This window comes from Amblyomma maculatum, chromosome 1, assembly GCF_055883805.1.
Source record: "Amblyomma maculatum isolate TAMU_Amacu chromosome 1, ASM5588380v1, whole genome shotgun sequence".
Lineage (NCBI taxonomy): Eukaryota > Metazoa > Arthropoda > Arachnida > Ixodida > Ixodidae > Amblyomma > Amblyomma maculatum.
Window position 1 is genome coordinate 309,769,572 of NC_139344.1, and position 21,833 is coordinate 309,791,404.

Sequence of the window (21,833 nt, forward strand, 5' to 3'; positions counted from 1 at the left end):
GAGGTCCCAGTCTTGATGATCCGGTGATACATACATAGATAACATGTCCGTAAGTGGGTGGCTGAAGCGCTCGGTAAGACCGTTGGTTTGGGGATGGTACGCGGTCGCGAGCTTATGCTTCGTAGAACATGAACGCAGAATGTCTTCAACAACTCGGGACAAAAAGTAGCGACCGCGGTCGGTGATTAATTGACGAGGAGCGTAGTGATGGAGAATGACGCTGTATAGAAGAAAGTCAGCGACATCCGTAGCGCAGCTCGTGGGTAAAGCTCGGGTGATGGCATAGCGTGTTGCATAATTGGTTGCCACTGCGATCCAGTTGTGACCCGACCGTGACGTCGGGAAGGGGCCAAGAAGGTCAAGCCCAACATGATAAAATGGTTCCAAGGGCACGTCAATAGGTTGGAGAAGGCCAGCTGGTGACCGCGACCATTTTTTCTTCCGCTGACACGTTTCACAGGCTACGATGTAGTGCCGGATGCTGCGGTATAGTCCCGGCCAAAAAAAACGACGCCGTACTCTGTCGAAAGTGCGAGACACACCGAGATGCCCAGCTGTGGGCAGGTCGTGGAGTTCTTGAATAACAGAGCAGCGGAGCTTTTTGGGAATCACCAACAGGAGGGGAGAACCGTCATTATGAAAGTTACGGCGGTAGAGGATACCATCCTGTACAACAAAAAGCTGGAGAGAAGAATCTGTTCTTCCAGATGCCAGGCCTTCAATGATGGCTCTTAAAGATGGGTCGTTGCGCTGCTCGCCTGCTATGTTGGTGAGATTGGAAAGAGCGAAGACACAGGGAATCACCTCTGCGTCGCCGAGATCAGGGGGCTCTACAGGATAGCTAGACAAACAATCGGCATCTTGATGAAGGCGCTCAGACTTGTAAATGACGTTGTAGGAGTATTCTTGAAGGCGCAAAGCCCACCGACCAAGACGGCCGGAGGGATCTCTCAGAGATGACAACCAACAAAGCGCGTGGTGGTCAGTGACAACTGAGAAAGAATGACCGAATAAGTAAGGTCGGAATTTAGCGACAGCCCATACAAGGGCGAGACACTCGTGCTCAGTAATCGAATAATTGCGTTCCGCGTTGGAGAGAAGGCGGCTAGCATATGCAATGACGCGGTCGTTGCCATGTTAGCGTTGAGCCAGCACTGCACAGATCCCATATCTGCAGGCGTCTGTTCGAACTTCAGTGGAAGCTGAGGGATCGAAATGAGCCAAGACAGGGGAAGACGTCAGTAAGCTTATAAGTGTTGAAAATGCACCTTGCTGGTCAGGGCCCCACGTGAAAGCGGTGTCTTTCTTAAAGGGGTCGTGAAACATTTTCCGGAAATTTTGCACGGCTTGCCTAAATGGAATCCTTATCCTGCATCATATAATATACCTCGATTCGTTTCATCGCCCGCGTAGATTTAATAGCGACAAAAACAGAATTTCGGTTTCCTAGCGCGCGTCCTCCTCAACTCAACAGATACGTCATAGCGCTAAGCCAATGAGAAGCTCCCGTTGCCGGAGCCTGCTGAGCCAAAGTTGACCGAGCTCGGTGTATTTTAGAGGTTATAATTGTGCCCTACTCTACGCTCACAGGGTTTTTTAATATGGCCGACGTCCATGCCGACTGTACGAACACCACCTACTGTACCGACGTCCCAGGTTCCAGCGTCGCTGCTATGGCTATATAGTCGCTACTGTTAAAACATGGTTACATCGTGGGCTTTGAGCCTTACGACGACGCAACTTTTCGGGTACCAGGTCGGCGAAGATGGAGCCTGCGACCGGTACAGTAACACTTGTGTCGAGAGGCCGCGGTGACCGCGGCACAACTCCGGCTTGCAGAAGCCCGGACCGCCAGCCTCCCGATCCCAGCCGTTTCGGAACTACGCATTGGTCTAGAGCACTATAGCATTGGTATGTATGTCCGAGTCTTGCAGCCTAGCCTACGTTCGACCGTTGCGAGAGTGCTCAATCGCTAACCGAAGCTTTCGAACAGGTGCAGCTGCGGGTGGTGCGTGCCGATGCCGACTGCTCTGGAGAGCATCTGGCGAGATTCCGGGGCCGGCGGTGACTACGTAGTTGAAGCAGCCGTCTGGGTGTTACAGATCATCCGCATTTACTCCAAATGCTTCTTGATCATGGACTGCTAGTCGAGAACACAAAGTAGGAACCTTGAGCGAAAGGCGCAAGCGGCCGCCTGATTTTCATTTTCTCGAGCAAGAAACGCTGTAATGAAATCTATTGCGGAAGGCAGTGCTAATAAAAGAAAGCTTCCCCTTTAACGCCACTTACTTGCTATCATCTACATTGTCTACAGTGTCGATATTGCGCCACGTTAGCGCTAACACAACATCGCTGGTTTTCATATTTTTCTTATTTTCGCAGAAGGTGCGCATGAGCACGACGTTTCACCATGCAGATTACTGGTTTGATTAATTCCATGCAAGAGTAAATGAGAAAACACGCATCATCTGATAGTGTGAACTTGCTAAATGGAAAGGGCATACACATTGATGTGAAGTAACAACAAAAAAAAAAAAAAAAAGAAAGAAACTGTCCGCACTTCAAAACATGAATATATAAGGAATGCCACAAGAAATGCAGTAAATAAGTACAAAAGCAATCTCATTTCGGAGGAGTCTGTGCTAAGTGAAATTGCATGTAGTGAAGTAGCCTGTCTCCTGCAGAAGCCATGGGAAAATGCACTAAAAAACGACACAGAAGAGAAAAACACACAGAGTAGGACTGGCTTCTACAGAAGATCACTAACTAGCCCGACAACTCTTGTTATAGCATGTCCCCACTTGCTGCCAGAACAATCACCATACCAGCACTCAAAGTTTTAATTGCTAGTTTTTTTTTTTACCCACTTGCATTAGGTGACAGTGTTGCATAATGTGCAAATATAATTTAAAAAATTGTCTGACTTCACTGATAGCATCAATACCTCCTCACAGTAAACCTCTCCAAAATTCTTCGACACTGGCATCTTACATGTGCTGAAATGTGGCAACCCCCCAAAAAAAGAAAGGCGTTCTTCCAAAGGCCAGTACACCGAAACTTCCACAGCTTGAGTAAGTGTTGGAAATTTTACAGTTAGCAAATGAAGTTATAGAGTAGTTTTGCGGCACTTGCAGAAATTCTGGCACGTGGCGTTTTGTGGGGAAACAACTGAGAGCCGTTGACAGAAGTGGACTTGTCGTTTATGGCTCCTTCGAATAGAATGACTCCATGCAGAGAGCTGCTTAACGCATAAGTCGCATACTTAACATCTTTGTGCTATGCGAATGATATCAGCGTGCACATTGACGTCGGCCACAACACTAGCATACAGGGTGTAAGACGACTGCCAGGTTTTGTCAGTCAAAAACTGCATTGCCTTCAGGCATTATTTTGCTGCAGTAGCAAATTGTGATTGCACGGCAGTTCTAACATTTGGTGGGTCTCATTCTCTCTCAATCACCTGCAGCAGAATTCAAAGTTTGCCATACTTCCAGGGAGAATAAATTCACAGTGAAAGTTACACTGTACAGCTTCTGTTAGATGGGAATTGTACAGATGCATGAATAACCTTCAAATTTGTAAAAGACCTAAACCACATTTTCATTTTGCTATGCTGAAAAGTGAATATTGCTTTTTCTCTTGTCAACAGGAGGCACCACTACATCTGCTACAGCCAGCTTGCACACTTGCTTTGGGGATTCCTCGGCAGACATCACAGTAAAGTCCTCCCTATTTGTGATGCAAGCCAAATAAGGGAAAGGTTTCCATCTGACAGTTACACTGGTTTCCAGTTTGCACAAGGTTTGTAGAGTCATCACCTTATTCATTCTGAAGCAGGCCAGAAAACATGAGAAGAGAGAACTGCAGGGCAGCTGGACTAATAACTGAAATTTTACTAAAAGATAGAGGCAAAGGAAGACTTGCACAGAGATGCACATGTAAAAAAGGCCCCAAAAGACTGTTGACCGACGTCTTAGCCACACACTCGTCTTTAGCCTTTGCAGTATAGTGTGCCTTTGGATTTGGATCTGTGGCTTCCCTTTTGTAACGAGTGGTCCTTGACCATAAGGAATTTGCTTTTTTTAGATTATTTTTTAGACCCTTTCTGTTTTCCACACTTTCACTGCTTTGGGGTTTTCGTGCACATGCATTTCTGTGCGAATCTTCTTTTGCCTCTTTCCTTCAGTAACATTTCAGTTGTTAGTCAAACTTTGTCTTGTGCTCCTCTCTTCTCACGTGTTTCGTCTTCTGGCTGGTTTTAAGATGAATCAGTACCAACTCATCCAGTTGTTAGTCTTGTTGATATCACTAGCCTGACTACACCCACTGCTGGGCAAATGCCTCTCCCATATCAATCCGAATAACCCGATCCTGTGCCAGGTGCATAATTCCCGCAAACTTCCTAATTTCATCTGCCTGCCCGAGTTTCTGTCGCCCCCTGCTACACTTGCCTTCCGTTGGAATCTACAAGACATATATAGGCTCATTTAGAATAAATTTTGTGTACTCGCTCCCCACCTATACCTTTGACGGGTAGAATTTTTCTTTTTTTTTGGAACTGACCGCAAATACATCATAATGGGAGAGGCATCATAATAGATGCCTGTCCCATATCCATTCAAATAACCTGATCCTCTGTCAGCTGCATCCATACGATCCCCGCTGACTTCCTAGTCTCATCTGCCTGCCCGAGTGTCTGCCGCCCCCTGCTACGCTTGCCTTCCCTTGGAATCTACAAGACATATATAGGCTCACTTAGAATGAATTTTGTGTACTCACTCCCCACCTATACCTTTGATGGGTGGAATTTTTTTTTTTTAGCACTGACCTCAACACATCATAATTGTGAAGCTGTTATACTCATTTGTATATTTAGGAGAAAGGAAGACAGCGAAGAACCATAAATAAAAGATGTCTTGCTCTAGGTCAACTGCCTTCTAGCCTAAAAATTTTGAATGCACTGATGAACCTGTGGCCAAACAATAAATTATTTTGAAAGCAACATGTCTCTCTTTAACACTCATTTAGTAACATTAGAGAATGCCCAAATGTACTACAAAGTGGCGGTCCTTGTGGCACTGACAAACCTAGATTTTCTAGTTGCCGCGTTCACCTTTACACGGCCTCGAAAAATAGTGGCTCATAGGGAATAGAAAAATCGAACGGTTTTCTGCAAAAGCTGCTTTGAAAGGTGGCCACTGTTTGTAGCATTTTGCAGTCTCATTCAGAAGCAAGCCAACATAATCTGCAATTAAGTAGACATGCATACAATATGTGCCTTATCCTTTGAAATGTACCAGACATTAACCAGTCATGAAACAGTGTGCTGAAAAGGTATGTATAGTAAAGCCTCCTTCGTTGATGATCATACCCATAGTTTGCATGGAAACATCTGCACTAGAACCTGCATGACACTGAGTTAATTGGCCTGCTGGTTGAATATGCCACCAAAATGCTGGTAATACAATGAACTTCATCGGTGCTGGGGTCAAATCTGGAAATATAAAGTTGGGATGGTTTAATTGTGAAATTTTTTGCTGCTGAATTCACTGCAGGCTAGAATGCAACAGGATTAAAGGGCAGCTGTAGACGTAAGGGCAGCCCACATTGACGCTGCATCTTGTGCGTCCTAGTGCACATATCTACATACTGTGCATGTTTTGCTAGTAAACAATGTAACAGATTTGCAAAGCTCCAAGAATGCTACACTGATGCTGTCTGAGTAGCTGCTCGTGTTGAATATTGTGAATATTGATGGAACGAAAACTGCTTGGTGAATACTTATGCAGAGTGAGGTTGGTCAGGAGAGCAGGTGATATGTACACCTTCGCAATTTAATCACACAAGCACATACTATAGGATACTCATACAAATTGAAAAATATAAGGGAAGGAATTGAACTGAAGACTTCTCGGTTCGACAGTCCAAACTTCTGCTACATGTGCATTGGGCTGTGTGTGCTAGCCCGCTTGGAATCTGATCGCCCGAGCCAGGAAAATGGTGCACACCCATATGAGCACCACTCCCAGTACTCTTTAACATGTACATAGAAGTGCAGGTGCTTGGGATAAACCTTGGCTGCCGCAATGCACCTCAAACAATGGCATGTTAGCCAGAATAGCAGGTTGGGCTTGTTGGTTTTCCATCCTGAGGTAACAGCGCAAAATGTGGACGGGAGCACAAGATGAGAAGACGATGAGACATTGTGTCGTCTTCTCGTCTTGTGCTCCCATCCACGTTTTGCGCTGTTACATCAGAATGTCACGTGCCTGCCCAATATATCTACATAATTGTCACACGAACCACTTTGTGTGTATATACGACTACTTGCACAACACCATTGCCAACCACTGATGACGAGCAGCTGAACAGCAGTTTTTCATGTGCACTCCGCTGCCATTAATCACAAATGCTATCACGCTACGACTTCCCATATCACCCCACCCAACCTCTGTGTGTAATGACTCAACCTTTGGTGCGTTTGCATGTTCTCGGGATACTGAAGAAATCCATGGTACCAATTAGTAGATTCAAGCAACTTAATTTGACATATATCTGGTGAGAATATTAGAACTATATCCATGTATACACAGATAGATCTGTATCACCACAAGCGTCGCCTACAACTGTGGTGATGCCCGCTCAGAACACGACTCACTTTTTTTTTAGGGCATAATTCTCCACAAACCGCTGCTGAGCTTGTGGCTCCTTGGTAAGAGGCTTTCCACATCTGTAGGAAACCACTTCAGAAGTGGTGTACATTCACAGTTTGAAAGCCTGCATTACAAATTTTTGGAAGTTTTCAACACCACATCGTTACCAGCCTTTGGCACTACACGTCACTGAGTTCCTTATATCTGCTTGTGCTCAAGGCCACAAGATAGTGCTTTAGTGGATCCATGCACACTTGCCAATTATATTCTATTATGCATGCTTTCTCCATAGACTGCACTTAAATGTGGTTTCACACACAAATAGTTATACTTAATTGGACAGGCGGACTGCCCAGAATGTTTCACATGTGACATTACGGAGACTGTGAAGCGTGTACTAGTGGTGTGTCCCAGTATATGCGTGCAAAACAATAACTCGAGTTACTTCTCTGAAGTGTTTTGGCTACAAGCCTCTCTCAGAGGACTTTGTTATTCAATGACGCCTCTTTGCCTGTAGAGTAGCAGGTCAGATATTAAACTTTTCAGCCAACCTATCCGCCTTTCCAATCATTTGCGTGAATGCATTTCTCCTGGATGGTTGATCTGGTAATCACACCATCGTAATGCAAGGACATGGGGCGTATAAGCTTTTGAGGTGAACATTTTTACCCTAGAAATGTCTTTTTAAATGATGTGAAGGATTCTGAGCTCTGCTCAACAAGATCCTCCTCTTTGGAGTCTAAGGCATCAGATTCTATGGGACTAGATGAGTGCTGTGGAAAGAATGTGATCAAAGTGGAACTAAGGGGACTGTTCTGGGTGGTATGGTATGCTGGTAGGGGCACCTGTTGTGCTGGCCTCACGGTATCGTTCAAAATGGAAAAAAAAAAATCAAAATGCGCATATATTACTGTTATGAGGGCAGTCTGGCGGGAAACAATCAAATAGAACTGCCGGCTTCTGCGATTCGAGTAGTTCTCAAATAGGCATATCTGTAAGGCTACAAATCGCAACTACTTTTACTACTTTTATCACGCGAACTTACCTCGGACAGCTGCCTACACTTTTTTTTTTTTTTTTGCGTCGGTACGACGCATCGTTTGAGGTGAGCTTTCTTCGTTTCCATGCCGAGGCTTCGAATGACGCTGAGGTTCATTTCGGAATTCCAGTAGAAAGTAGTACGAACACATGAACCCAATCGGTGTGCCAAAACTTGTGAAAGCGTACGTTACTTCCACTCGGATCAGTTGTGCTGCAATCTCGCGACGCACACGGTTGGCATAGCGAGCACTCAAACCCGCACAACACGCCTAAACCCAGAACCTAACGTTGTCAGGAAAAAGAGGCGAAGTCTGAGCACTGTAGAAATTGTAGGAAGTCTTTTTTTTTTTTTCTTTTTTGAGAAAAGGTTACGAAAGAGGCGCCGGGAAGGTGGGGGAGCAAAGTTGCGACAACGCGTTGGGTGAAAGGGCCACCCAAGTACATTGTACCAACCTTTTTTTACCTATTTCCCGCTTTCCGTGTAGTGCCATAGTTCAGGTCATCGAGCCGAAATAAAGGAAGCGAAGCTCACGTGCCGCGGCGCCCGCTCCTGAAACACTCCACCCACCACTCGGATTGAACACACTTGTCGATTTCTTCGACCTGAAACCGTATTTACATCGTATCTTTAATGACGCCAAGAATAAAGAAAAAAAAAATACAGCAGCGGCCGCACAACCAAGTTGTACCGGTGGTATGAGACTGCTCAAGACGTTGTTGTGCTCCATCATGAATGTTCACAAAAAAGAAAACAACAACAAATAAGATTGGAACCATGGTCATTTGGAGTACCCGGCGGAGCGAGGTTAGTCGTCGTTACCGCAAATGAACTCGAGTATCACCTCTCGCTCTGTTCCAGCGCGCAGCGAGAAGCAGACACCACCCGTCTTCCTCCGCCGCCGCCGACCGCGCGTCACGTGACAGCAACGAAAGACTGCCCGGGTACAGATTGTTGAAGAAATGCGTTCGCGTGAGCGAATAATTGATATACTATTTTTTTATTTCCTAACTTTAACAGAAACCTATTATCTTATGGGAAATAATGATTAATATCTGCGTTTCCAAACAGCTAAACATGACGTAGGCGAGTACTTCTAATTCCGGCCTACAGGGTCGCATGGTCGCTTCAGGAACGCAAAAATGCTGTGATTTCAGAATGGTATTATTAAATGCAGAAGCAATATTTCAACGAGATATTTTGGAATCAGCATGCCTAATGTTTACCGAAGCAAGGAAAATTGCAGCTGGGCAACTATATTTTCGTTTCACGACCCCTTTAAGTAGGTCGGTGAGGGGACGAGCGATACGGGCAAAATCTTTGATAAAGCGGTGGAAGTAAGTGCAGAGGCCGACAAAGCTGCGCACATCCTTCGAAGACTGGGGACACGGAAAGTCTTTTGACGGCTTGAATTTTAGCCGGATCAGGTCATACTCCGGAGGCGTCAACCATGTGTCCAAGAATGGTGAGTTGGCTGCGACCAAACTGGCATTTTGATGAATTAAGCTGAAGGCCGGCTGTACGGAATACATCGAGTATACTGGTAAGGCGTTCAAGGTGTGAAGAAAAGGTCGTCGAGGTAGCACAAGCAGGTTGTCCATTTAAATTCGCGAAGTCCATCATTTGTTCAAAGGTCGCCGGTGCATTGCAGAGACCAAACTGCATGACTTTACAGTGGTACAAGCCGTCTGGTGTGACAAAGGCTGTTTTTTCACGGTCCTGCTCGTCAACAGCGATCTGCATTACCCGGACCATAAATCGATTGAAGAAAAGTATTTAGCTCCATGGAGGCAATCTAGGGCATCATCAATGCTGGGGAGAGGGTACACATCCTTTTTAGTGATACAGTTGAGATGGCGATAATCGACGCAAAAGCGCCAGCTGCCGTCTTTCTTTTTAACCAGAACAACTGGGGACGCCCAAGGGCTTGTCGAAGGTTCGGTGATGTCTTGAGTGAGCATCTTATCAACCTCCTTTTGTATTACGGTGGAGGCTAATGCCGGGATCAACGGCCGCACCTCCACCAAGATGTTACGTGGAAACTCGATGTATTTACAGTATATTTACAGCACAGTTAGAACTGGCACAGCAGCGAGCAGCAACGCGGAGCCAGTCCCACTTCTTCACCTTGTCCCTTCCGCGAGGCAAGAGGACACACTACGTCGTCGTCATCGCATAGCAATATCAACGCTGAATTCAGCCGGGAAATACTATAAAATCGACTTTTAAAATGCCACGGTGGCCTCGAAAACAGCCCAAAAGGGTTGAAATTTGTTCGGAATTCCCGCGCGTGGGTGAAGCAGCAGGCTGGTCGCCGTCACCTTGGGAACAACCGCCGTCGCGGGTTTTCCACAAGTCGTTTCCAGGCCGCTGACTGGCTGGAGCGCGCCCCTCGTTTCGCACTTCCCATTGGCCAGCGTGACTGACGTCATTTTGTTTGGCTTTTTTTTTTTTTTTTTTAGGTTCGCCATCACGGCAACCGCTTTGCACGCTTCTGATGCGCTTTTGCGAATGTATCAATCGTTCTCGCGGTTGGCACTGGTGTTTAGACGTAGTAGTATCAAGAGCATATGAAAAACGAAAGCGCTCAGTTTCCACATAGAGGCTGGCTATTGGAAAGGTTTGCTAAGCACTGGATGCTAACTGTAAACCAGGATTGTGTATTGGATCTATTCGTTTTAAATAGGATGGCCTTGCTGAACCATTCACTATGCACCCATAAACCATCTTTGATCACACCAGAGAACGACAGACATGTAATAGAAAAGTTCTGTCAGATCCCCAGCGTTTTCTTGACAATACTTTCAGTACGTTTAGGGCCTGTGATGCTTTTTTTCTTTAGGTTGTTTATATGTGGTAGGAAAGTTAGTTTTTTATCAAAAGCTACACCTAAAAATTTATGTTCTTGTTTGACTAGCAGTGGAGTTTGGTTCAGGTACAATGTAGGATCAGTTTGTAAGCCTCGTTTTAGTGAGAAGTGAATGGCTAGTTTTCTGTGGAGAGAATTTGAATCAGGTTGTTTATATGTGGTAGGAAAGTTAGTTTTTTATCAAAAGCTACACCTAAAAAATTTATGTTCTTGTTTGACTAGCAGTGGAGTTTGGTTCAGGTACAATGTAGGATCAGTTTGTAAGCCTCGTTTTAGTGAGAAGTGAATGGCTACAGTTTTCTGTGGAGAGAATTTGAATCCATCTTTGTCTGCCCAATTTGACAGCTTGTTTATAGTCATCTGTATTTTTCGCTCCCAGGTTGATATGCTGGAGGAAGTGCATGCTATCTGGAGGTTATATCACTGCATAGCGTTCGTTCTATCATGGTGGCCTCTACTAGAAAATCTGTTGTGGCACTAGATGGATTGCGCACAAGCCCAGCAAATAGTTCCTGTTTCACCCCACGCATTATATGGCGCACTTTCTTCTCGACCATATTTGGATCAGCTTGCCTAAAAAGGAGGAGATAGCAGAGCCGATTTTGCACGATCCCTTCGGTCGCTGGCAGCATAGGTCACCAACAGCTGGCGATGAAACAGGTCCTATGAAGTAAGCGTCGTTTCATGGTTCACGAACCACATCCACAAATCTTGGGGAGCGAAGTAGACATTACGCAGCTTTCTTTGCCCATCCCAACTGTTGTAGTTGGCAACACGTTCGAATTGGTCTAGCCAATCCTCAACTTCCTCAACAAGCTCACCATGGAAGGACGGTGACATTCGTGATTGGAGGACAACAAAGTGTTGCGGCGAGCTCCCTCTGTTAGCCACAGCGGTAGTGTTCAATCTGCGCATAATGGCCACAGGCGTCCACAGGACAAAGGCCCACACTGCGGTGCACCGGAGTCAAATCCGTGCTGACTGGTGGCTGCCCTTGAAAAGTAGAGCTCCGCAAAAGGGGAATTGTACCCCGTACCAGGCACTTGCCAATGAATCTGACAGAAGACACTGATGGGATCAATATGGCACCACACTTGGTCCTCCCTTGGCAGCAGAGAGGCAATATGATGCAATTTTCAAGATAGATAGATGGGTTTATGATAGGAAAGGCAAAGAGGTTGGCCGGAATGATTAAAAGCTTGCCTGCTACTCTGCACCGGGGAAGGGGAGAAGAAAGAGAATCATGATGGGTGGGAGAAGGCATATAAAAATATATACAGGCACGACAACTTGCGTTACCAAGAGCGAGTCAAGTCCGGTGTCACATAAAAAACGGCAAAGAGCCCGCACTGCCTGGACACCCTTCCCTTTGTCCTGACAAGCACCCAGCAGCAACTCCTCCAAAAGAGACCTCTTGTCCAAACGCTTCAAGGAAGTGGCTAGAATTTTTTCGTTTACGTGCATACACTGGGCGCACCAATAATATATGATCCACAGTCTCGGGAATGCCACAAGCTGAACTTTTCGGGGAGTCCGCCTGTCCAATTAACCCTTTCGCTGTGGGTGTTTCTGGCCATGACGCACTCCCAGTGTCGGCTTGGTTTCAGGGAACAAGCATATCTGGGAACGAGCATAGCGATTTAATTTTGATTATGATTGCTATACAAATAACATAGTCAACGGAATATCCACATTTCAGTGTTCTGTAGGTGTTGTTAATTAACATCATCATCATTATCAGCCTCATGATAAATTAGATAAATGAGGATAATATAAGAAAAAAACTGCTCGTTACTTCTCTAGACACTGAATCCAAGCTCGACTTGTATTTATAATCAAAAGAGCAGTGAATTTTCGTTGTTCTTCTCGAAATTAGGTTCTTTTCGGTGACTTGAAGACGTGGCAAATTGCACCACAGGTGCGCCCCGTCCAAGACGTTGATCAGAGACGACGAAATATGGATAACGACACTTCAGAGTTACAAAGAGATTAACTGAAGTTTATATACAAAACTTTACAATATTTACAGCAAGGTTAGGCAAAATATACATGGATCTGGCTAGCTCGGCCTAGCCGAAGATGTACACATCAAGCCATAGCTCAGAACATCAGACTGGTCTCTCGGGCTTGGTTTTAAGCCCTCCGTGTCCAGCCCACATTTCAGTTGCGTCCAATCGCCACGAACTTCAACATGATTGGTTCGTGGCCACGTGCAACTTCAGCAGTGTGAGTGAAACCCTTTCCCCACAACGAAAGAAAGAAAAACACGAAACACAAAATGTCACATGCTGTCCACATTCCACTGCACACCTTGCCGCGTTCTCGCGTCAAGATCATCAAAGCAAATGAGCAGGGTCTTTAGCGGACCGCCGCCGTCTCTCGCCCCCGCTCTTCCTAGAACTTGTAAAGTTTGTGACCTCCGGCTTAGCGGCGGCGCGCCGAAAAGACGCCCGGTTAACCGGTCCTCCCGCGGACGTCTTCCCCTTTGTTCAACGTTCCCCATCACTCTTCCCCCGGCGCCGAACGTCACCTTTCTGTCTGGACGCGGCGTGTCTATGAACGGACGTTTCAACCGCGACGGCGGTGTCGTGTCGGCTCATATGAAAAGCATACTGCAGGTATGCACAAAGCAGCTTAACTTTCCCCTCTTGGGGCTCGATCGCCTGTCAGCCGCCCGGTGACACTCGTCACTCTAATGGCATTCCCTGCTTTATCCGGTGATCCGCGGCGCCTACTCGTCTGCATGCAGCTAGCACAAATTCATGCTACAAGCAAACCTACCACGAGGTACTGAGTACATAGCCGCTAATCCGGGGGTGCCTAGCGATACCTTACAAGAGCCATCGCTCCAGTCCGCAGTCGAGGGTCCCGAGCGGTCAGCTATCCGAAAGTAACCGCGCGCACGGAGGGTGCACTTTCGATGGCCCGCACAATGGAGAGAAATGGCACGTTGTGAAATCAAGGTGACAGAGGGAGATGGAAAGAGGCTAAAACAACCTCCTTTTCTGCTGCTAGCCGCAAGCAAGAGCGCGGCAAGAGAGAACGAAAGCAGCGATCTAGTCATGTGTCGAGAGGCAATGGCACGAGCCCCTGAACATGACGCGCCGTAGCAGACACGCAAACAGAATAAAAATAAAAACCTGCAAACCTGCGGAATATGGCAGAACAACCCTTGAACCCGTAACCGCACGCATGTGCCGCAAAATGCACGTGCCGCAAGATCAATTAGCGCGATAGAGTAGCGCACACGGAGCGACCGTCCCCAGCAAGGAATGTGGCGGGGGTGGGCGTGGTCGCTCCATACTCTTCAGTATATATGAATCAATACAATGCAGGGCGAAAATATGAACTTGTAGAAAGATTTGACAAATGGCGCAGCATATCCAAGCGCGCCAGCTTTGCGCTCAGGCGCGAAGTTTTGAATGCACGATAGAAAACATATGCGCTCGTGAACTGTTGTATGTGTTTCTTCCTGTGTCCTGTCTAAGTTGTTGCGCATTTCTCTTATATACTATGCAGAACCAGCTAGCCCGACAACATGCTCTACGATAGAGAACGTACTGGTACATCGGTGACACTGTGGGGGCGAAGCGCAAAAATGTACCGGTACGTTCGTGACAGCGAAAGGGTTAAATGCAAGTACCTGCATGTGAAATCAACGTTTAAATGAAGTTTATGTAGCAAGCAGCATGATGGCGCAGAATTTCTCGTGGAGCATAAAATGTCAGTGTTCAATCGAGTCTACTGAGATGGATGTGTCGGGCGTCTGGCTGGGCCCAGTAAGCTACCATAACATTCTTCATATAGTTCGTAAGACATGTGGTATCCACTCTTGAAAAAGGTACAGCTGTTTGGAGGCCATTGCCGAGGGCACTTTTTGCTTCAGCATCGGCCTGTTCATTTCCATGAACCACCGCAGTGGGCAGGGATCCATTGAAACATTACCCTGTGGCCTTGTAGTTGAGAAAATGTAAGGGGCTCCATGATCACCATGGCTGCTCACCATGATACTTATGGCTGCTCACGTACTCGTCTTTACCGAGACTGGAGTCGCTGAAGATGCTCCACAGTTGATTACCAGCTTTAAACTCGTCACTGCAGCCAGGAGAGTGGGACAGAAACGGAACGCTGGAGTTTTCGTTTATGTCAAAGACAGCGCTGCATGTCTCCTTCCGTCTGCGTCTGTATTCGATGAACATGGCGAAACTGCATGTGTCGAACTTTCTGAAACTGGAATCGTTGTGACCGGTGTGTATATATCTCCACAGGTCACCGACGAAACTGCTCTGAACTACCAGGATGCCTATTGCACTAAAGGAGTTGGTAGTCATGACTGGTGATTTCAACAAAGACCCCCAAGAGAGACCCTGCGTTTCTTCAAGCTGCTGAAGAACAATTTCAACAGGACTTGAACAAGATGCAATCTAGCACAATGTCCTTCAGCGAACCTTTGCCGAGTCAAACTACGCCATCAACTGTATGGAAACAAACTGACCACCGAAGAGTCTTCACTGGGATAAATAAAGTTGAAAGTGGTGCTTAATCATGTATCTTTGTTTAAACATAACCAGCAGTAGCAGCATAACATTGTTTGCCACAAGCAAATCCTAACCGTAGCAACGGGCCTGTAGCTCTCTCTACTCTACCAAGTCCAGAGCCAATTTATTTTGTGGTTCATGCGGTTACTGGCAAATCTGCCCGAGAAAAAAAAAGTGGGCAACAACTAAGTGATGGGAAACCTGAGCGGAGAGTATTTTGAACAGGCAGTGCCAAACGATAGTTCTATGGATAAGGATTCTCGCTTCCTTGTGCGCTCAGCCGCAGAAGAGCTATAACATATTGCCCCTTTAAATGTATCTCAAAAAGTGCAGTCACCATACTGAAAGAACTAAGTTAAGTTTGCACGTTATGCATGCTATAGCAGGCATGTATTTTAGCCTGGCACAAAACCCCTTGATCCTGAATGACCAGTCTTTCAGGAACCTGTCAGAAAGTGTAATTCCAAATGGCTACAGTTAAACTGATGTTCCCACACAGTGTCATCATGAGTCCCTTCTTAACTGAGATCAGGTCAAAAATCAAAGTGGACCCCATCCCAAGCAGCATGCACCCAAAAATGCACACAACAACAAATGACTATCAGAGAGCTTGCACGGCTGAGCACCTCCAATGGCAAGGCAGATATTCTTGCCATAAAAGAGCTAGCCATTATGAACTAGAAGTCCTAAGAGAAGCATGGGGTGCATCTCCATAGCAGGCACTCGAGCCACAAGCCTCTGATGCACACCAAGAATAAACGCTGGACAACTTTGCTGTTGGCAGCTACCGCTGCAGAAACTCCTTTGTTATCCCTCTCTTAAAAGCTGCCATTGTCCTAGCCTGGCCAACACTCCTCTCAGCAATTATACAGCACTATAGATCATTCTAGCAAAATAAGAACACTGGTATTAAAAATCATTTTTGCCCACTCTAAAATGGCATAGCATAAAGAGGCAGTGCACTTGACAGGCTACCGAGGATGATAAAACAATGTTCAGGGTTCGATGAAACCCCAGCTGGCAAAAGAAATTCACTCATCACTGAAGAAAAAAATGAGGCACCAACCACTGAACGCCTTCATTGAGCAAACAACAAACAGGATCATGACTATCGTTACAGCAACCCACCAACACTGTTTTTTAATCGGGCCTTCAAGCGAAGAACACAAGAAATTAACTGCATAGAGAATAACAGGAAATGAATGCCAAGTGCTATATTTGCAAGAATTTCACGCTGCAGTCCCTTCAGCTAGAGAAAATAAAAAAATGCACAGCTGTTAACAGCATTAGCAGAGCTTTATAAAGCTGACTACAAAATCCAAGTGGCCCATGTTTCAAGCAAGCTCGAAAACCAACTGGTCGATGTAAAGGATCTCAAAAAGATGACAAGGTAGTCTACAAAACTTCTTGCCAAGGATGTGGCAAGTGTACATAGGTGAAAAAGAATTCAGAAGGTGAAAGACCATCAACACGATGTCAAGAATGGAAAAGCGTCTTCTAACACTCTGGAAAAGCACCATGAAGCGAGCACCATAGGGAAGTGAGAGATAGCGGTTCCAGCAATTTGTAGCAGCACTGCTGTAATCATAAATGCAAGCCTCGTTTTAAAGAATGCGAGGTGACTGGCAGAAATGCAGATAGATTGACAAGACCGCTGCAATCGAAAGAGCTGGTCCTGAAAGCTGTGTCAGCAGTCCGTCATTGTCGCTGACAAAAAAGATATGGCATTCTTGGATTCAGGGCAGTGTGCCAACCGGTGAAGTATCTTGTTTAATCTCACATGTATAAATTTTGTGAGCATCGAATGAAACCTTAGTGGAAATTTAGCGCTTGTGTTCTAGCTGCGCTATGGAACACCATGAAAGATGGGCCACTTGACTGGGCACACATACTTGAAAATAAAAAATTTACGCCTGCTTCACATTAAAATAACAAGGCTTAACATTAAATAACATTAACTCATCTCATAGGGAATGAGGTAGTTTTGTGCTCCGGGATGATCAAACAAGTGATCGCACCGACCCTAGGCAACAGATCAGTATTCCAATCATGCAAACATCTCCGTGCACAGGTAAAAAGCACAGGCGTTTAGCATGCGGAAAGTAGAGTACCTTCATTACAGTGCGATACAGAACTCGACGAAGCTCAGCACCCTTTCACAGACTCTAGGCACGCCATATTCAGTAGTCCATATCGCTTAAAATACAAAGCAATGTGACATTAAAAAGTGCCATTTACCATTACCAGCAGCTTCAACATGCAGGAGGTCACTGGGACTTCTGTTGCGCTCCGCGTGCTCCCATCGCGATGCCCACGAGTATGGCTACAAACGTCAGTCCTTGGCAGACGACTCGAGTACGCATCATCATCTGGGACTGTCTTGACTGACCTCTGACCATGCTCCTCAAACCGAAACCCAAAGCCGCCACTGTCGCCACAAGTCCTGTAAGAAGCAAGCATATTTCTCACAAGGTTAATCGATGACTCGCGTCTGCACTCACCAAGTGGTACGAACGGATTGCTAGCAAGCTTGGTTTTAATTCGCGTCGACCGCTCTACCTTCTCCGCAGCGTCATCTTCTCTGAAGGATTTTTCGATTGCTATCCATTCCAATTCAGCGTCTTTTGAAGCCTGCTCAGCCATCGCATGAGTGAACAAAACACACCAACGTCGTCGTCACGTGGGCTATAGTGCCTAGACCTGCTCCGTCGCTTCTGCGCATGCGCCAGGTGAAAGAAGTGAGGAGGAATAACTTGCCGGATGTGACGTAAACCTTGTTTAATGTTTTGTTTGTAAAATGTTTTCCGCTTCTCGTCGCCGTTTGGTGTCGCCGGCTCCGTGATCGCTCGCAAGCCGGACATGGCTGTGGCGATGGTGGCGAACGGGTTTCTTGGCATCATAGTTTGAATATCGTAGCCGTGTGGCCGTTTGTGTTCCTTTCCACTTATAATACTCCTTGAGCTTCGGCCTCGCGTACTGCTGTTCGTCACGCGGCAAGCTGTGATATTCCCATGCGTTCTCTTAGTTACAGATAGCACCATCTCCGACCTGTGGACTCTGCGACGCTAGTTCTGCAATGCGCGTCAGCCGTCCTTGTCGATGGAACATGCCTGCAGTATGTTGCAAGTAACTGGTGTGGTCAGCATTCCATGTACTTACTTGCATTTCCCGAAATTTATACCAGTCACTGCCTTTGGATCATCCGGAAGTAAGGTGTACAGCGCAAGTAGCGCAACACATGGGATGCGAAAAACTCGTCTCCGATCGAGTGCGTAGTTGAATGGAATCTCGCTGTCATTTTTATCGTTGTCCTCGTCCTCGACTTCGACACCACTATTTAGTAGCAGTGGTAAACTTTAATCACCTCGAAATACCAGTATAAAAAGGCGGGTTGGAGCCAGTAATTTGTACGAAATTGCCGCTCTATCCTGGATTTCAAGAGGTCGGTTAGTGTATCCGCAGGGCAATTGTTTTGCCATTTTCGTTGCCTTTATCGGATGTACAAACACGGAATTCGGTGTCCAATTGATGCAGGCAGCTTGGCACAGCTAATCTATTATGAAGCTCCGGTGCGGTAGCCAGCCCGGGACTAACCGGGAAATAGAACCTCAACCGGGAAGGCCAGCTATTCATCACAGCTCTCAAGCGACTCGCTGGCGGCCTACTGGACTAGTCATGCAACTGTGGAACCCAGGTAGATTTTCAAGTAAACTTCTGTACTTAGGAGGGCCGGGAGGTAGACCGCCCGCGCAAAGAAAAAGTGCTCTCCACATCTCCTGACGCAGTCCTGCCTCTAGTTTTGCTCCTAAAGTTGAAGGCTCCAAGCGCAAGCTGTGAAAGTCCTGGTATTTTTGCACCGTATTTATCATCCAGCTGCTCTAGCTCTAGACAGTTCTTGTCATGATAGAAAAACAGCGCAAAAGACGTGCACGGAGGAGAAGAACGGACAGGACAAGCGCTGTCACCATACCAACTCGCCCAGATGTCTCTTCTTTTACAGTTCTTGTGTCGAATTCCTGTAGTAGTTTTTTTTTTTTTTCCTTTTTCAGAAAACATCCCACGGCAACCTATTCGATCGATGTTATTTCTACTTGCCCTGTTGTGCTTATCATTGTAGACAAGCATGTAGACTAGTGCCAAGCAATAAATAAACAGTGCTGCGTTCGTGATTCCATCTTTGTCCAGTCATTGCCCTTGCGACTAGTTGCAGCATGCACCAAAAACAAAGTTTGCCAAGTAATTATTTCCTCTGCCTTAGGGAAAACAGGCCAGCTGTGAAAGCTGCAAAGATATGGACTGATATCCCTTCATACTGTTTCACACAATCATGCTAATGATGTGTTGCATTTTCAAAGATTTAAGCAGTCTGCTTGCCAGTGCAAGACGGAACATTTATTGCGGACTGCATATTGTTTGTGTAGTGTCAAAATACACACATGCATCTCAATTTCAGGACATTCAATACCCTCGGGTGGTCACAAAATACTCCAATTGTCATGATAGCCAACTGCAGCTATGGGATAAAAAAGGTATATGGACATATATCATTGCAAGAGTAACAAAACTGCGTAAATTTGCACTGTTAAAAATATTAACACTACACAGCGAAAGTAGTTTTGCTAGAACCATTGCTTTGACTGACATGGCAAACAGTGCTTGTTGCTTTTAGTGACGTGTTGAGCACAAGGCCTGCATGGAGATTTTAATCCTGTCAGTTAGGCGGAGTTATGTCCTGTTTTTGTTTTGTTGTCATGCATGCAGGCCAAGGTAATGCCATATGGTCCTTGGTTCCAACGCAGCAATTCTGAAAAAGTGACTGCCAACACAAGTCCGATGTACACCGTCCCACTGCTGACCGTGTATACTCCTAAATGATGTCCAAGTCTTGGGCAGACACTAATCGACGCAGCTCACAAAGCAACATTTCTGCCAAGGTGGTTGCCTACCATAAAAACCACATGCCATAGCCCAGAAGTAATGAAGTGCTGACGAAACACATTTGAGATGTTCAGAGAGTTTACACAAGAGGGAGTTGTTAATATGGTTAATTAGTCATCCAGTGAAATTTACACTGTATTTATTTTGTTAAAAAAAGCTCCTTTTGTGAAGTAAAACAAGCTCCAAGTAGCCACAGGCAGAAAGTAGACAAATGGCAATACATATTGAAATACTTATTGTGAATTGTGTTTTATTGTCGGATTCCTTTGAAGGGACACTAAGGAGGATGGAAAGCAATTTTCCTGTATCGCTAAGATACAGTGTTCTAATCTTAGAGACCACACGAGTTGCTTTGGGACGTTAAACCCCACAAACCATTAAAGAGACCACTTAAAATGAAAGCAGAGGTTTTAAAAGGATGGAAAGACCAAGAAACAGAACAAAGATGCTGACATTACCGGCCAATTTTGCAAGTAAAATGCATGCTTCCACACAGAGGATTTGGTGCAGATTACTGCAATATAGATTGTGTTGTGAGCCACTCTAATGTGGCAGTGACACGTCCTTTTCAGCAAGGTCATCATGAATCGACTCATGGGAAGGCTTCCAATTTCAATTTTCTCACCAATAAATACTATATGCCACAATTGCTGCCAGACAACACAGCCATAATGAGAGAAATAATCAAATATTTACTGAGACCAATGACTCAATGGAGCTGTCCTCAGTGTCACTTTAAAAGGGTGCACTGAATCATTCAAGCAAAGTATGCACTGATGCATGTGAGAAAATATTCTGAGGTAACACAATGTTTGCTCTAACAGAAGACTGGCAACTTCACCACAAAGAGGGAAAACAGCTGCCTAGGTACACTGGTACAGCACATACAGCAATCGTAATAATTAGCAGACATGCATTGCAATTCACAGAATGTCAGGAAATGTAATCGCTAGGTTAAGTGTACTGGCATTAAATGTGCAAGCATATTTTGCAGATTGCCGAAATTTATTTGTTGCTTCAATTATTTATTTCATATATACGGCCACACCTTTGGTCAACAAAAAAAGGGCGTGCAGGTGCCATGAAATGGGTCAGATTAGATGTGCTAGGTTTCTCTCCTGGAGGAGCAAGGAGAGAATCATTCTCCTGTAACCAGTTGACGGTGGATTCATCCAAATGTGAAGATCCGATGTTCGACGACCCAAAAATTACCTAAACGGGCATCACTGCCAGCCGTCGACCAGAGCATATGCAAGAGAGGTGGTCATGTCTAGCCTAAGCACGGACATCTGCACGACAGAAGGCAAAAAAAAAAAGAGCGCACACTTTGGGTATCACATCAAAAATATGTGTAAGCCCACTCAGCAACCAAAAATGACGGACATTGTGCATGCATACAACGCATGAATATGTCAGCGCAACTTAGCAGTGTTGGCCGTTCATGTCATGTCGTAATTATGGTGCAGTGAGGCTTGCTGATGAATTAAACAGGCTCTGGTCATCACAAACCTTTCAGCAGCACCTTCCCACAATCAATGTCCTGACCTTTCAACAAGACAGCTTTCTCCTCCTCGCATTGCTAGAATGCATCAGAACGTTCTTGCTCACAGCATATAAATACGACCAGTATGATAAAGCTCACCATGAATGCCATTACGGTTTCTTCCCCTCCCCCTTATCATCTTCCTGTACTGTATGTACAGCTTTCTTGACCTATCCACATCCAAGGGCGAGCAACTCTCGCCCAGAGCAAAGCATCAGAGAAGGCACTAGAAATTTTCCTTTGGTGTATTGTA

General features: G+C 45.7%; 1 protein-coding gene across 2 annotated transcripts in view; it reads right to left on the reverse strand.

Moving 5' to 3' along the window:
* The window catches only part of LOC146207051 (HIG1 domain family member 2A), a 44,634-nt gene extending 26,813 nt beyond the window's left edge, over positions 1-17,821 (reverse strand). The window contains exons 1-2 of one of the 2 annotated variants that reach the window (XM_084594754.1): positions 17,601-17,821; positions 17,344-17,542 (exon numbers count right to left, since the gene is read on the reverse strand). In XM_084594754.1, the coding sequence (XP_084450880.1) occupies positions 17,367-17,542; positions 17,601-17,742 (318 nt within the window). In that variant the 5' untranslated portion in view covers positions 17,743-17,821 and the 3' untranslated portion in view covers positions 17,344-17,366. Of the gene's footprint in view, positions 1-17,337; positions 17,543-17,600 lie in introns of both variants that reach the window. The other variant, XM_084594675.1, reaches the window with a different exon arrangement.
* Positions 17,822-21,833: the final 4,012 nt, after the last annotated feature.